The sequence below is a fragment of the Tyto alba genome, unplaced genomic scaffold (genome assembly GCF_018691265.1).
Source record: "Tyto alba isolate M040663 unplaced genomic scaffold, T.alba_DEE_v4.0 Super-Scaffold_18, whole genome shotgun sequence".
NCBI lineage: Eukaryota > Metazoa > Chordata > Aves > Strigiformes > Tytonidae > Tyto > Tyto alba.
The window spans coordinates 3,993,520-4,005,552 of NW_024881280.1; the positions used below are offsets into that span (position 1 = coordinate 3,993,520).

General features: G+C 43.7%; 1 protein-coding gene across 1 annotated transcript in view; it reads left to right on the forward strand.

Moving 5' to 3' along the window:
* HSD17B12 (hydroxysteroid 17-beta dehydrogenase 12) overlaps positions 1-12,033 on the forward strand; it is a 95,157-nt gene that overhangs the window by 57,649 nt on the left and 25,475 nt on the right. Inside the window, 2 exon segments of the mRNA XM_042790983.1 lie at positions 4,059-4,123; positions 5,199-5,243. Coding sequence (XP_042646917.1) covers positions 4,059-4,123; positions 5,199-5,243 — 110 coding nt within the window.

The following is a 12,033-nucleotide window of genomic DNA, read 5'->3' on the forward strand; positions in this document are numbered from 1 at the left end:
CGTTCCTCAGACAGAGCCTGGTTCTTGCTTTTATTTGCGTGAGCACCTTGACTAAAACATGGTAAAAATAGCAACTAAATGCTCTAGAGTTGTATATTCTCTAGCTGAGTTCCTCCGCTTTTTTTCTTCCAGCCATTGCCAATGCAGGTTTATAGAAATGTCTCTTCTAACTAATCACTAGCAGTTTTAGTAGATCTCATGCTTGAGATCATCAGATTACATGATACGTAGGTTTTTTCTTTTCCCCAGATATAGCTGTATTAATAGAAACTACTTGCCAATGTAATTTTTCAACACAGATGATGGCTACTCCAGAAAGGCTGTATCTTATTTTCTTTAATGGCAATTAATTTCATGCTGTAGTGCCTTATATTTAAAAATCTGTAGCATTTGTCGTAATCCAGAATACAGCTTTTGCTGAGCTGCATCTTTCATGTCTCTGTGAGGGGAAACGTGGGTTTAAATGAGAACAGCCACAAGGGGTGAGTTCTCAGGTTCTAGAATATTTTCTTCTCTCAGGTCTCATCTGGAGCAGTAGGTATGAGAAGCGTTGGTAGCACAGCATAGTTGCCAGTGATCGATGCTGATTTTTTTTTTTAACCTTCTACTTAGAGACACGGGAGTCTCCATGTATACTGCTCAAGATCGAGCTTCTGATTATGTAGTTGCACAGAGTCTAACTAAAGTACTTACAGATTGAAATCCTTGTAAACTTCTTATTTGGAAGCTGCTTCTCACCCACGTACGAAGGCTAAAAGAGTTTGCATAATGTTTTGCTGTGTGTTCAAAACAGCGTCTGTCAGTGACTTCGAACATGTGCTAGCTACAGCAATATGTTAAACAAGCAGAGGTGGGAAATCTTCCTTTTGCTGTTCTTAAATCCCTGTGATTCTCAAAAGGAGTTTGAGCTGGACACTGTCTTACCCTGTTGTTATCCAGATTTCTCTAGGTAAAATATGCCTGTACATACTAAAGACTAATTTTTTTAATGTTCTGTTCCAAATGGCAGCAAAGTGTGATCTGATAGAAAATGATTGCTGAAAGTGGAAGGGTACATATCTGGGACCCAGTCTACAGTAAGGGGTGTGAATTTTGTGTGACTATCTCTGTAGCATGAATCATATAAATATTCTAAATTGGGAGAGAATAACCAAGGTTAGTCCCAAAACCCTGACACAGTTCGTAGCCAAAATCCTTTCCAGAGAGATGAACTGAAAAATGGTTTATTTTAGGATGAAGGAAAAAACCTGGCTCACTCTGGCGATAGCAAGATTGGACCTTTTCTTTTCTAAAACTTTTCTCTCCTAAATATAGCAAATGTCTGCTGTGAATGTGCCCTCTCCGTGTTCCCCTCAATTCCTGTATTTTTTTTAAAGGTTATCTAAAAGTTAAAATCTTGAAACATACAACATGACTAATGAACTAAGAGTTTCCATAAATACACTAATATCTGGACTAAAAGAGCTGTTATTCGAGGGAATCTCTGAATGAAGTTTGTGTGCTTTGCCAGAATCTCTCCTGCATGTTTCCTGCATCTCTATTGATATTTAAATATCTTTCAGGTTGGATGTTAAAATGATAGCTTTTCGCACTGGTGTAGGAGCTAATTTTTTTTAATTAAAAGAAAAAAAAAAAAAAAAAAGACATCAGTACCTTCTGACAGTGTTTCTTACCCCTGTGTAGACACCTGCCCTGGAGGTGTGCAGTGCAGATGAGCATCCATAGCGCTCTGGGATTCTCTGGGGTGTGAGGCACTATATAAATGTAAAATGTTGCCACAGCAACCAAATGTCACACGATTCACTTGCGTAAGATGAACAACAGATACTTAGAAAACGGAGATCCCATTTTGCTTGCTTTTTTTTTTTTTTTTTTTTTTTTTGGCTCTCCATCTCAATATTCTTTATTAAGTTTGAGGCACCCAAGGCTGCAGAGCAACACAGTTTTCTAACTGTATTAGAAGTTTCCCCTACTCGTGTGGGGACCTGAGAAGGGACATTGGTTCCATGTCTGCGTGTTGGGGAAGGAAAAAAAAAAAAAAAAAACGAACAAAACCAACAAAAACCAAAACGCAACAAAATATCAGGTTCAAGTAGTTAATATGCTCTCTGGGTTAATTTTAAATGCTGCCACCGGGGAGAGATTTTGCAGGTGTGGGGGTGATGGGGAGAAGCTCCCTGTAACCCCCTGTCCCTGCCAGCGCAGCGAAGGCCGCCCTGACCCCTGCCCGGGGCAGCTCCGCTCCGCCGGAGCCGCAGGCCGCTGGCTGCCGGCGGGGCGCCTCCGGCCTTCCCTCCTTCCCTCCTTCCCTCCTTCTCTCCTTTCCTCCTTCTCTCCTTTCCTCCTTCTCTCCTTTCCTCCTTCTCTCCTTTCTCTTTCCCTCCTTCCCTCCTTCTCTCCTTCCCTCCTTCTCTCCTTCCCTCCTTCTCTCCTTCCCTCCTTCTCTCCTTTCCTCCTTCCCTCCTTCTCTCCCTTTCCTCCTTCTCTCCTTTCCTCTTTCCCTCCTTCCCTCCTTTCTCTCCTTTCCTCCTTCTCTCCTTTCCTCCTTCCCTCCTTCTCTCCTTTCCTCCTTCTCTCCTTCCCCTCCTTCTCTCCTTTCCTCCTTCTCTCCTTTCCTCCTTCTCTCCTTCCCTCCTTCTCTCCTTTCCTCCTTCTCTCCTTCCCTCCTTCTCTCCTTCCCTCCTTCTCTCCTTTCCTCCTTTCCTCATTCTCTCCTTTCCTCCTTCTCTCCTTTCCTCCTTCTCTCCTTTCCTCCTTCTCTCCTTTCCTCCTTCTCTCCTTTCCTCCTTCTCTCCTCTTCCCTCCTTCCCTCCTTCTCTCCTTCCCTCCTTCTCTCCTTCCCTCCTTCTCTCCTTTCCTCCTCCTTCCCTCCTTCTCCTCTCTCCTTCCTCCTTCTCTCCTTCCTCCTCCTCTCCTTTCCTCCTCTTGTCCTTTCCTCCTGCTCTCCTTTCCTCCTTCCCTCCTTCTCTCCTTCCCGCCCTCCCGCCCCGGGCCGGTCGAGCGCTGCGGCCGCCGCCCGGGCTCCTGCTGCCACCTACCGCCCGCCCGCCGCGCCGCTCCGCCGGGCCGGGCCCGCTCGATCCCCTCAGCTCCCCCGGGCCGGGCCCGCTCGATCCCCTCAGCTCCCCCGGGCCGGGCCCGCTCGATCCCCTCAGCTCCGCCGGGCCGGGCCCGCTCGATCCCCTCAGCTCCGCCGGGCCGGGCCCGCTCGATCCCCTCAGCTCCCCCGGGCCGGGCCCGCTCGATCCCCTCAGCTCCGCCGGGTCGGGCCCGCTCGATCCCCTCTGCTCCCCCGGGCCGGGCCCGCTCGATCCCCTCAGCTCCGCCGGGTCGGGCCCGCTCGATCCCCTCAGCTCCCCCGGGCCGGGCCCGCTCGATCCCCTCATCTTCCCCCCTCAGCACCCCCCAGGCCCGGCCCGGTCCCTCCCCTCAGCAAGCGGTGTGCCCGTCGCTTTCCTCCGCGACAGTCCGGGGCTGAGAGGGTGCTGGTACATGTCCCAAAGCAGTCACCAACCCGCAGCCCTCGGGGCAGCCAGCGGAGTGACTGGCTGGAGAAGTACTAGGGTGACTTGCCAGATTTTGGTTTTTTTTTTTTTTTTAAATATCTGACTTCAGTAATCAAAAAAAAAAAAAAAAGAAAAGCTAAACAATTCCATTTAACATCCTACCAGGCAATGAGACCTTTTCTCTGTCTTGAAAGTCCACCCCTGCCGCGTTGCCAAGCTCCGTGTTGCAGCGATACCGCCCGTGCGCTTGCAGGGTGCGCGCTGAGAGAGGAGCAGGCGTTGGGAGGTGGGTACGGCGTGCTGAACGTGCCAGCTTTTGAACAACTGGGAGAATTAACATTTGCACATTTAAAATGGCCCGAGTGTCCACCCTCACATTCCGCTTCTGTGTGTGTACAAGTGTATTTACAGCTAAGGAATCTGGGCGGCAGGAGTTAGAATATTTTAAATGCAACATTTTAAGAGTATTGCTTGAAAACTGTCATTAACCGGAGCTTGAGAAATCAGACGGCATCCAAGCAATCTAATTAAAACTTCATGGTTTTGTTTCAGTCAACAACGTGGGAATTTCATATGTTTATCCTGAATATTTTCTTGATATTCCAGACCTGGATGAGGTAAGTGCTTTTGTGGTACCTTGTGGTGTTCTCATTGTTAGCACTAAATGCTCAATGGATATGGCAAAAATGTTTTGGTTTGGTTAAGGTACCCATGTAGCAAGGTTTTCTGATTAGAATTAAGGGTTTAAAAAGCTGAAAGATTCACGTAAGCAACACAGCACAACTCAGATGATGGGAGTCTCTAGGTTTTGTGTTGTGTTTTTTTACATACTCTTCCCTTCTTCTTCATTTTATATTTCTATTTCAGACAGATGTGCTGGGGTCAATACCTGAATTCCACTCCTGTCTGTGGTCTCATCTGGCTGCTGTCCATGAGCTGCTTTAGCTTGTAGGGTTGTTTCTTAAGTGACTGAAGGGAAGGGAAGCAAGAGACTTCATGATTCGAAGCTGCATGTTCCATAATGTTGTTCTGCTTGATTTTAAGTTTTAGATTTTAAGATATTAACTGCTTTAGACAGTTTGTAATGTAGGGACAATCTTGGCTGCATTAGGTACACTGAAAACTCTGATTATGAACAATTTCACTGGTGCATGACTTTGTTTCCAAAACCACTGTAGCTCACTGTATTCACTATGGTTTTGTTGTTTTCTGCCTAAGGATTGGTAAGTGTATCTGGGTTTTGATTCACCTTAAAATAAGGTTCATAATATTTAGTGAAAATACCTCATTTGTTTTACCTGGTGAATAAACTTTAAGTCACTAAAACAGTCTTACGAAATGATGAAGAGAAAAATATAGACATTAGTTTATGAACATGTCTAAAATATCAGAATTTATTAAAGTTCATAAATATTGCAAATAATGCTAGTAAGTACACCGTCAATATGATAAATCTGTGTTGTTCTTTATTAGTATGAGTCCATAATCAGAGATAAAACTTGAACAAAAGCAATTCTCTAACTTCGCTTTGAAAGTCTGTTGTTCCTGATGCTTAAGCAGGAAGGCAAAGAGGAAAGGTGAATGTATAAATGTAAGGTTTCATTTATCCTGCCACTTAAACTCAGAGGGTGTGTAAATACTGATCAGATAACTTAAAACTGAAAAAAAACCCAAAAACTTTGTTTCTTGCAGACAATCGACAAAATGGTCAACATTAACATCATGTCTGTTTGTAAGGTAAGTACCCTGTTACCAGCACTTGTTCTTGATGTCTTAATTCAAAACCAGTAAACAGTTAAAATTCAGTTGTCTGAGGCAGTTACTTTCACCTGTTGGACCACAGGTTCATTTTTCATCTTAGAGTAACCCACAGGTTACGATTGTCGTATGAGACTGTACTGATTGTTGTGTGAAATATAATTTGTTGAAAAGATACCTGTTAGCTATTTGGAAGAGCAAGGTATGTATACAAAACAACACTTAAGGCTTCTTCGTGTTTGTTGTTCTAGTTCTTCTTGTAAATTGTTTATTCTTCTCCCCCTCTATCTGTGTTTCTTGGGGTGGGCAACCCTTATCTCTGCACACCTAAGGTTTTTGTACACTGTGGTGAGAAGGCACTTAAATATTTAATGCAAAATTTATGAGCAAGAAGGAAAACCAAATTCACAGAAGTGTACACTAGCTTTTGAAGTAAAATTTTTGATATTTAAGCTGAAGTTTTAATTGAGAAGAAATCAACCTGACTTCAGGCCAAAACATGTGACTGTTCCCTTGCTTATTAACATGAGGCCCATTCAAAAATCAGATTTTCATCTCGGTATTTCAAAGGGGCAGAGGGAATAGCAGCTGCTTACATGACATAGGGAGTCAGTGTATTACCAGCCAGTGCTGAAGAAACTCCTCATGATTATTCACTGATAAACCTTAACTTTCTTTTCTTATGCATAACAAAACTTGCATCTCCATTAGCTGAAGGTTAACGTTTTGCTTCAAAGCCAAAACACTAGATGTTTCAAGGCTGGCTTAAAAGATTTGACTTTCTTGCAGCTGTTCTGATCAGGTCAAGTATTAAATTCATCTAGTACCGTGCTCTTGGGGAATCTAAACTGTGTTTTGTTTCCATATGAGGAGGCACAAGACCTCTTAAAACAAGGCTTCGGTAAGATTTTAACACCTTATTAAAACATAGGCAAGCAGTGAAAATGCAACCCTTGCATGACTGAATGGGATTGTTCGTGTCAGCATGCTGCTGCTAACTCACTTTCATGTGTGTTTTATTCAGCATCTTACAACTACTTGTTGCAAAGTTAGAACTGCTACAACAGTGAGTCTTCAGAAGCCTTTCACCTTGAAAATGACTGCTAGCCTGATGAGTACAGATTTTGAGTTGACTGAGGATTGTGGCCCGTGGTGTCTTGTTGCACTCCTGCAAGATTTCATCAGAGAAGTCAGTTATTAACAGGCACCTTTGAAAGTTTTCTCTTAAGGGAGTAATTTAGCAGACTTTTAAAAACGTTAATAGAGCTACCCCAGGTATAAATCTGAGGAAGTGTTGTCATGCATAGACCTCTTAGAGATTAGTGTAATCAGATGAATGCCTCTGCTAAGGTGTGACATCTGTGCTGTGCCAGCAGAGGGAGTGCACTATTCAGTGATTAAAGAATTTGGGGTGTCAGTCTTCCTAGGAGCATTTTGTTAGAATAGAGAAGTTACAGATTAACTATTTTAATATGTATTTCTGAAGATAGTAGGGTAGAATAATAGGTGAGGTCTACTTTAACGCTGTATACACCTAAAATTCCAGAGATGCAGCCAGGTTATATTGGTCTCCAGAATGAACTAGCGCTGTTTTGTGGCTTGAGTCATCATGTTTATGATCAGTGGTGGTCAACAATTTAGCGAAATTGCTATACAGTTTCTTGTAAAATTTGCATCCTGTCAGCCTCTTCACATTGTAACGTGATTGTCTTCACACATATAAACACTTACTGAAGCTCTGCTTGCTGTGTGTTAATAGTATTTTTCCTGCTGTTTGAAAACTTTTTTTTCTTGACCGTGAACAGCTCGTGCTACTGGGTATATAATCAGAGCTTGAGCATAAGCTTCCAGGCTTGAAAATGTTTCCTCCTGCATGAGCCTGTTGTGTAATTAAACAGTAGGCATGCCAGATGCTTACTGTTTTGGGGAAGAGGAGCACATTAGAGATATGTACCATCTGTAAGTTATTTTTTTTCAGGAGAACCCATAGAACTAGAGAATCATGGTAGGAAAAAAACAATTTTAGGAAAAGTCTGTATGTTCTTTCACTTAGATTTTGGGGATGTAATCCTGTGAATGTTTAGTTCAGTATTTTAGGCTGATACCATCTCTTATCCAGGGGCATAAGTGTGTTTTTCAAAAAAATAAATAATATTCTCACTTCTTGCATGATTAAAAAACATGAAGTTTGGGATGGAGGAGAGCACCGAGTTCAGAAGCAAGGAGATGAAGGCCTGCTGAAAAGGTGAAGGTAGAGGAGAGGCAGAGCAGGTTTTGATAGTGCCCGTTCAGGCTCTGCTCACAGTATCTCCAGATCCTCATCAGAGGCATCGCATAGCCTGTCTACTGTTATATTCTGGAGCATTGCCATCCACTTCCTTGTCTTTTGGACCAAACTTCCTCAGTGCTTAAAAGGTAACGATACCTCCTGTCCTCTCAGTAACCTGTGCCACGTGCCATCAGCCACATGTCTGTTGGACAGCATAACTCTTCTGGCACACATGTCAAATACCTCCAGTTCTGGCTGAAACACTCTTGAGGCTTGAAGTGGGAAAGGCGAGATAGTCAGCACAGTCTGATTCTGCAGAAACACGAAGTTTTGTTGCCCCAAGTGTAGGCATTTTTGAAGGGTAATGTTCATCTCTTACCTTTTGACCCATCTTTTTCATTGTTGGGCAGCACACTGGATTTTCTAGGGGATATGCAGCATGTAAGGAGGGGTGCACTGAGAGATAAGACCCCATCTTCACCTCACAGGATAAATTATCAGCCTAGCTGGTCCTGCTGTTTAATACTTCTCATAACTGTAAAGGATCTAGTACTATTAATTTTTACCTAATGTTTGAAAACTTGTTTCCCCTCAGAACTTTTAAACATGTGAATTTCCCAAATCCTATTCCATGCTGCCTACCCCCACCATGTCCTGAGAGCACTCTTGGGTTAGGTCACCCATGAACCCCACTGTTACCCAGTTTTGGGGGTCAGTCAATCTGGCATGAAGTGTTGTGTTTACTGTGATCTGCCTTCAGAGCACCCTGTATACCACTGAAGACAAGCTACGTAAAACTATGTAAAACACATTGGAAATGTCACATCTTGTAAAATACTGGTTAAGAAACCTGACCAAACACCACCTGGCCCCCCCAACCACAGTAGATTCTGTTTAAACCCTCCAAGAAATGTCACAGTTTTATGGTGACATGTAGTGCAGGACTTACTCTGTTCTTCATATAATATACAAAACAAGAAGTGCCTTGGGTCTTGATGATGCCATAAATAGAATTAAGAAATTTTTTTTGTCATATTTTCTCAGAAAAGCTTGAGACGTAATGTAGCCATATACAAGGCTTGAGTTGACAGATAAATGAGGAAAAAGATGGGGTAGTATGCGAAGTTTCATGGTTCCTGTCATAATCTCATCTCAAGCTTCTGAAGGGATTTAAAAAGTGGAACTTTATTTTGATGATTGTTGGTGGCAGTTCAGGTGACATGGGTTTGTATTACGATTTTTTGATATCACATTTTGAGACACAAACTTAAACATGTTTCTGACACTGAATAAAGTATCAGGTCAGAAGCCCTCTGTTTTTTCACTTGTCGTGGTTTGAGCTCAGAGGACAACTGAGCACCACACAGCTGCTCACTCCTCCCTTCTTTCCCAATGATGAGAAGGGAAAAATAAGCCAGGCTTGAGATTCGAGATAGGGCTGGGAGGGGCAAATCACCCATTATGGTCATGGCCAAAAGGCAGACTTGTTAGGGGAAGAAAAAAAAGAACATAGATTTATTACAGACACTAATAACAACACTTAACAGAGCAGGACAGTGAGAAGCATTGCCACATCTTGAGAACACCTTCCCCCCACCCCTCCCTTCTTCCCGGGCTCAGCTCTGCTCCCGATATCTCTACCTCCTCCCCCAGTGGCGCAGGGGCAGGGGATGGGGGGTGCAGTCAGTGCTGCCACTTCCTTCATCTTCGGTGAGGGGAGTGTCCAAAACTTGTTCCCCCCTGCTCCAGCGTGGTCCCCCTCTCACAGGAGACAGTCCTCCACAAACTTTCTCTGACTGGAGTCTATCCCACGGGCTGCAGCCCTTCCCGAGCTGCTCTGTCGTGGGACACCCCCGCATGCTGCAATCCTCCCAGCACTGATCTACAACAGTGGGGGCTGCTTCTTCCCCCAAGACCCCGGCCTCCTTCAGGCACAGCACCTTGATCATCCATGCGAAAAAACACAGGCCATAAATCAGTGTCTGCTCCACTGTAGATCTCCATGGGTGGCAGGGGGGGGCCGCCCTGCCGTCTCCCCACAGTATACAGGGGGGTCTCTGCTCCGGCACACCTCCCCCCTCCTTTCTTCCTCCGTTCCTCCACTGACCTTGGTGTTCAGGCAGCTGCAGCAACTCCTCCTCACCAGTCCCACTGCTCCTCACCATGTCCCTTCTTAAATACGTTATCGCAGAGGCGCAGCTGATGGGCTCAGTTTTGGTGCAGAGGTGGAGCTGACGTGGAGCTGGGGGAGCTTCTCACAGGGGCCACCACTGTAGTCCCCTCCCCTGCTACCAAAAAAAAAACCTCCACAACTCACTCAAACCTGGGACATCACTAACCAGCAAGTGTAGAAGAGCCAAGTTTATAGTTGCTCTGTATAGTTTTCATCTATAGTTCCTCTGTATCAACTGCACCTTCGTGTGTCAGTTCACATTTGTATGCTACAGCCTTTGATTTCACCTGGAAAAACAATTATACTTGATTTGACTGTTGGATGTCCTGAAAGCCAAGGGTGCTAGACTTGCTGTCCAGTGGAAAAAATGGGTAGGTAATGAGCATGGAGAAAAGTTTCACATACTTCAGGGATCCCTTCTTTTTCCTCTGGAAGCTGCAAGAGCTATTTTGTGTGTAAGGAACAGCAAGTATGTTATTTCTGTTTGCAGCATGGTAGTATGCTAACTGAGTTGGGAGTGAAACATAAACTTACGTTCTCTTGAAAAATGAGTAGGACTAAATAGTTGAGGGAGTGTTGGTTTAGCGGTTGATTAAGCAAGGAGCTGAATTGGTTTGCAAGCTATTATGTTGGGGGGGATTGTAAATTTTAGGTTTGCAGGCCAGGCTTTGGTTGGAAAGGCATTAACAGAAAAAGGGAGAGACTAAATTGCATATGTACATGGCTTGGTGTCTGTGCTAACCTTTGTCTTGACCACCTTATGGTTTATGTTGAGTGTCAAATACAAAGGAATAACAGGCCTGCAAGATCAAGGATTTTTCTCATCACCATATTTGAAAAGCTTATAATTTGCTTAAGACTTCAAAATACATAAATACTTTGTGTTGAACTGAGAGATCTGATATAAGCTGCTCTCTTAACGGAGGAGGAGCAAGAGGTGAATTATACCAGGCTGTGAATCCCAGGCATGGGAGCAACTCTGCCTACAAAGTCTGAAACTGTGAGTTCAGGAAAAAAAAAACAACAAAAAAAATAACAACAAACCCCGGATCTGATATAAAATTGAAAGGGGGAGAAGAAGGTAGTGTATCTGAGAAAAAGGGGGAATATTATTCTTGCAGACCTGTGCTTAGAAAGAAGAAAAGCATGGGGAGCAATAATCCTGAAAGACAGTAGGAGATGACATCTCTCCCTCCCATGAATGTTCAGATGGGCTGTGCCTGTAAAAGTACCTTACCAGAAATCAGATGCTAGTTGCTTGTGCCCTGCTCAAACCCCATGTGAATTTTTGTATTTGCTGTGTATTGGGGAGGATCACAGTGTAAAGGGAACTTAATTCTGAGGGATGTTGCAACTCTGACTTGAGATCACTCTGTGTGTCTGTGTATTCCAGTCTAGTCAAGAGGCTTCTTTCCAGTTATATTCAAAGTCATAAAGTGGGGATGATGATTTAGCCAAGTCTATGATATAACTTTATAAGAGAGGGATGGTTGCCAACACTTGCAAGAGGAGCAAGTGTTCTGTGAAGGTGGTCATGAATATCAGTCAGGTGGTCCAGAGGGAGAAATTAAATGCTGTGGTTTCCCACCTTGCTGACTTTGAACCTGAGAACATGATACAGGAAGCTGGAACAAGGGAGATGTAGCTGTTTCGGCAATAGTCCGGGAAGCAGTGGGAATTTTTCTTGAAAGTACAAGTAATTTGGGGAAATTTAGGAAATCCTAGAGTTCTGTGGCTTTTTGTAGATTTGGGGTTGGGACTAATAGCTATTCCACATCTGGAAAAGAGAAAGTTCAGCCTTATTATTTGAGTAGTCTTTTTCGTACATAGAGGGCACGGAGGGGAAAGATGCTTGTTTTGAGAGCTTCCCCTTGTGAACTGGACTCCAAAAGTTTGTGGCTTTAAATAGGGAAAACTTTCTCTCCTAAAACTGTTGTGCAAAGGAAAGTCAGTGACAATGAACAGGGCTTGCAGCATGTTATGTTTGTCGTTCCCTTTGCATGTCCCCTGCCCCTTTCTGGTTACTGACCTTGCCACATGGTTTACTGTGGGGGTTTTTGCGTTGAATTTACATCAGGTTTACTTGCCAGTTTTTACAAATATAAATCAGCTTGGGGTATGAGCTGCATTAAAAAGTTATTGCTTCAAAAGAGGTACATTAAAAAAACTTAATAGTAGATGCTGAGAATAGTTTCATGATCAATTTAAGTACCAGTGCATGAGTACAGTTCTTTAGTTCTTTCAGTCTGCAGGTGAGTGTTGCACAGGCACAGTGTCAGTTAACTAATTGTTAAACAGCTGGTGCATTTGTGAACTTGAGTGAATCC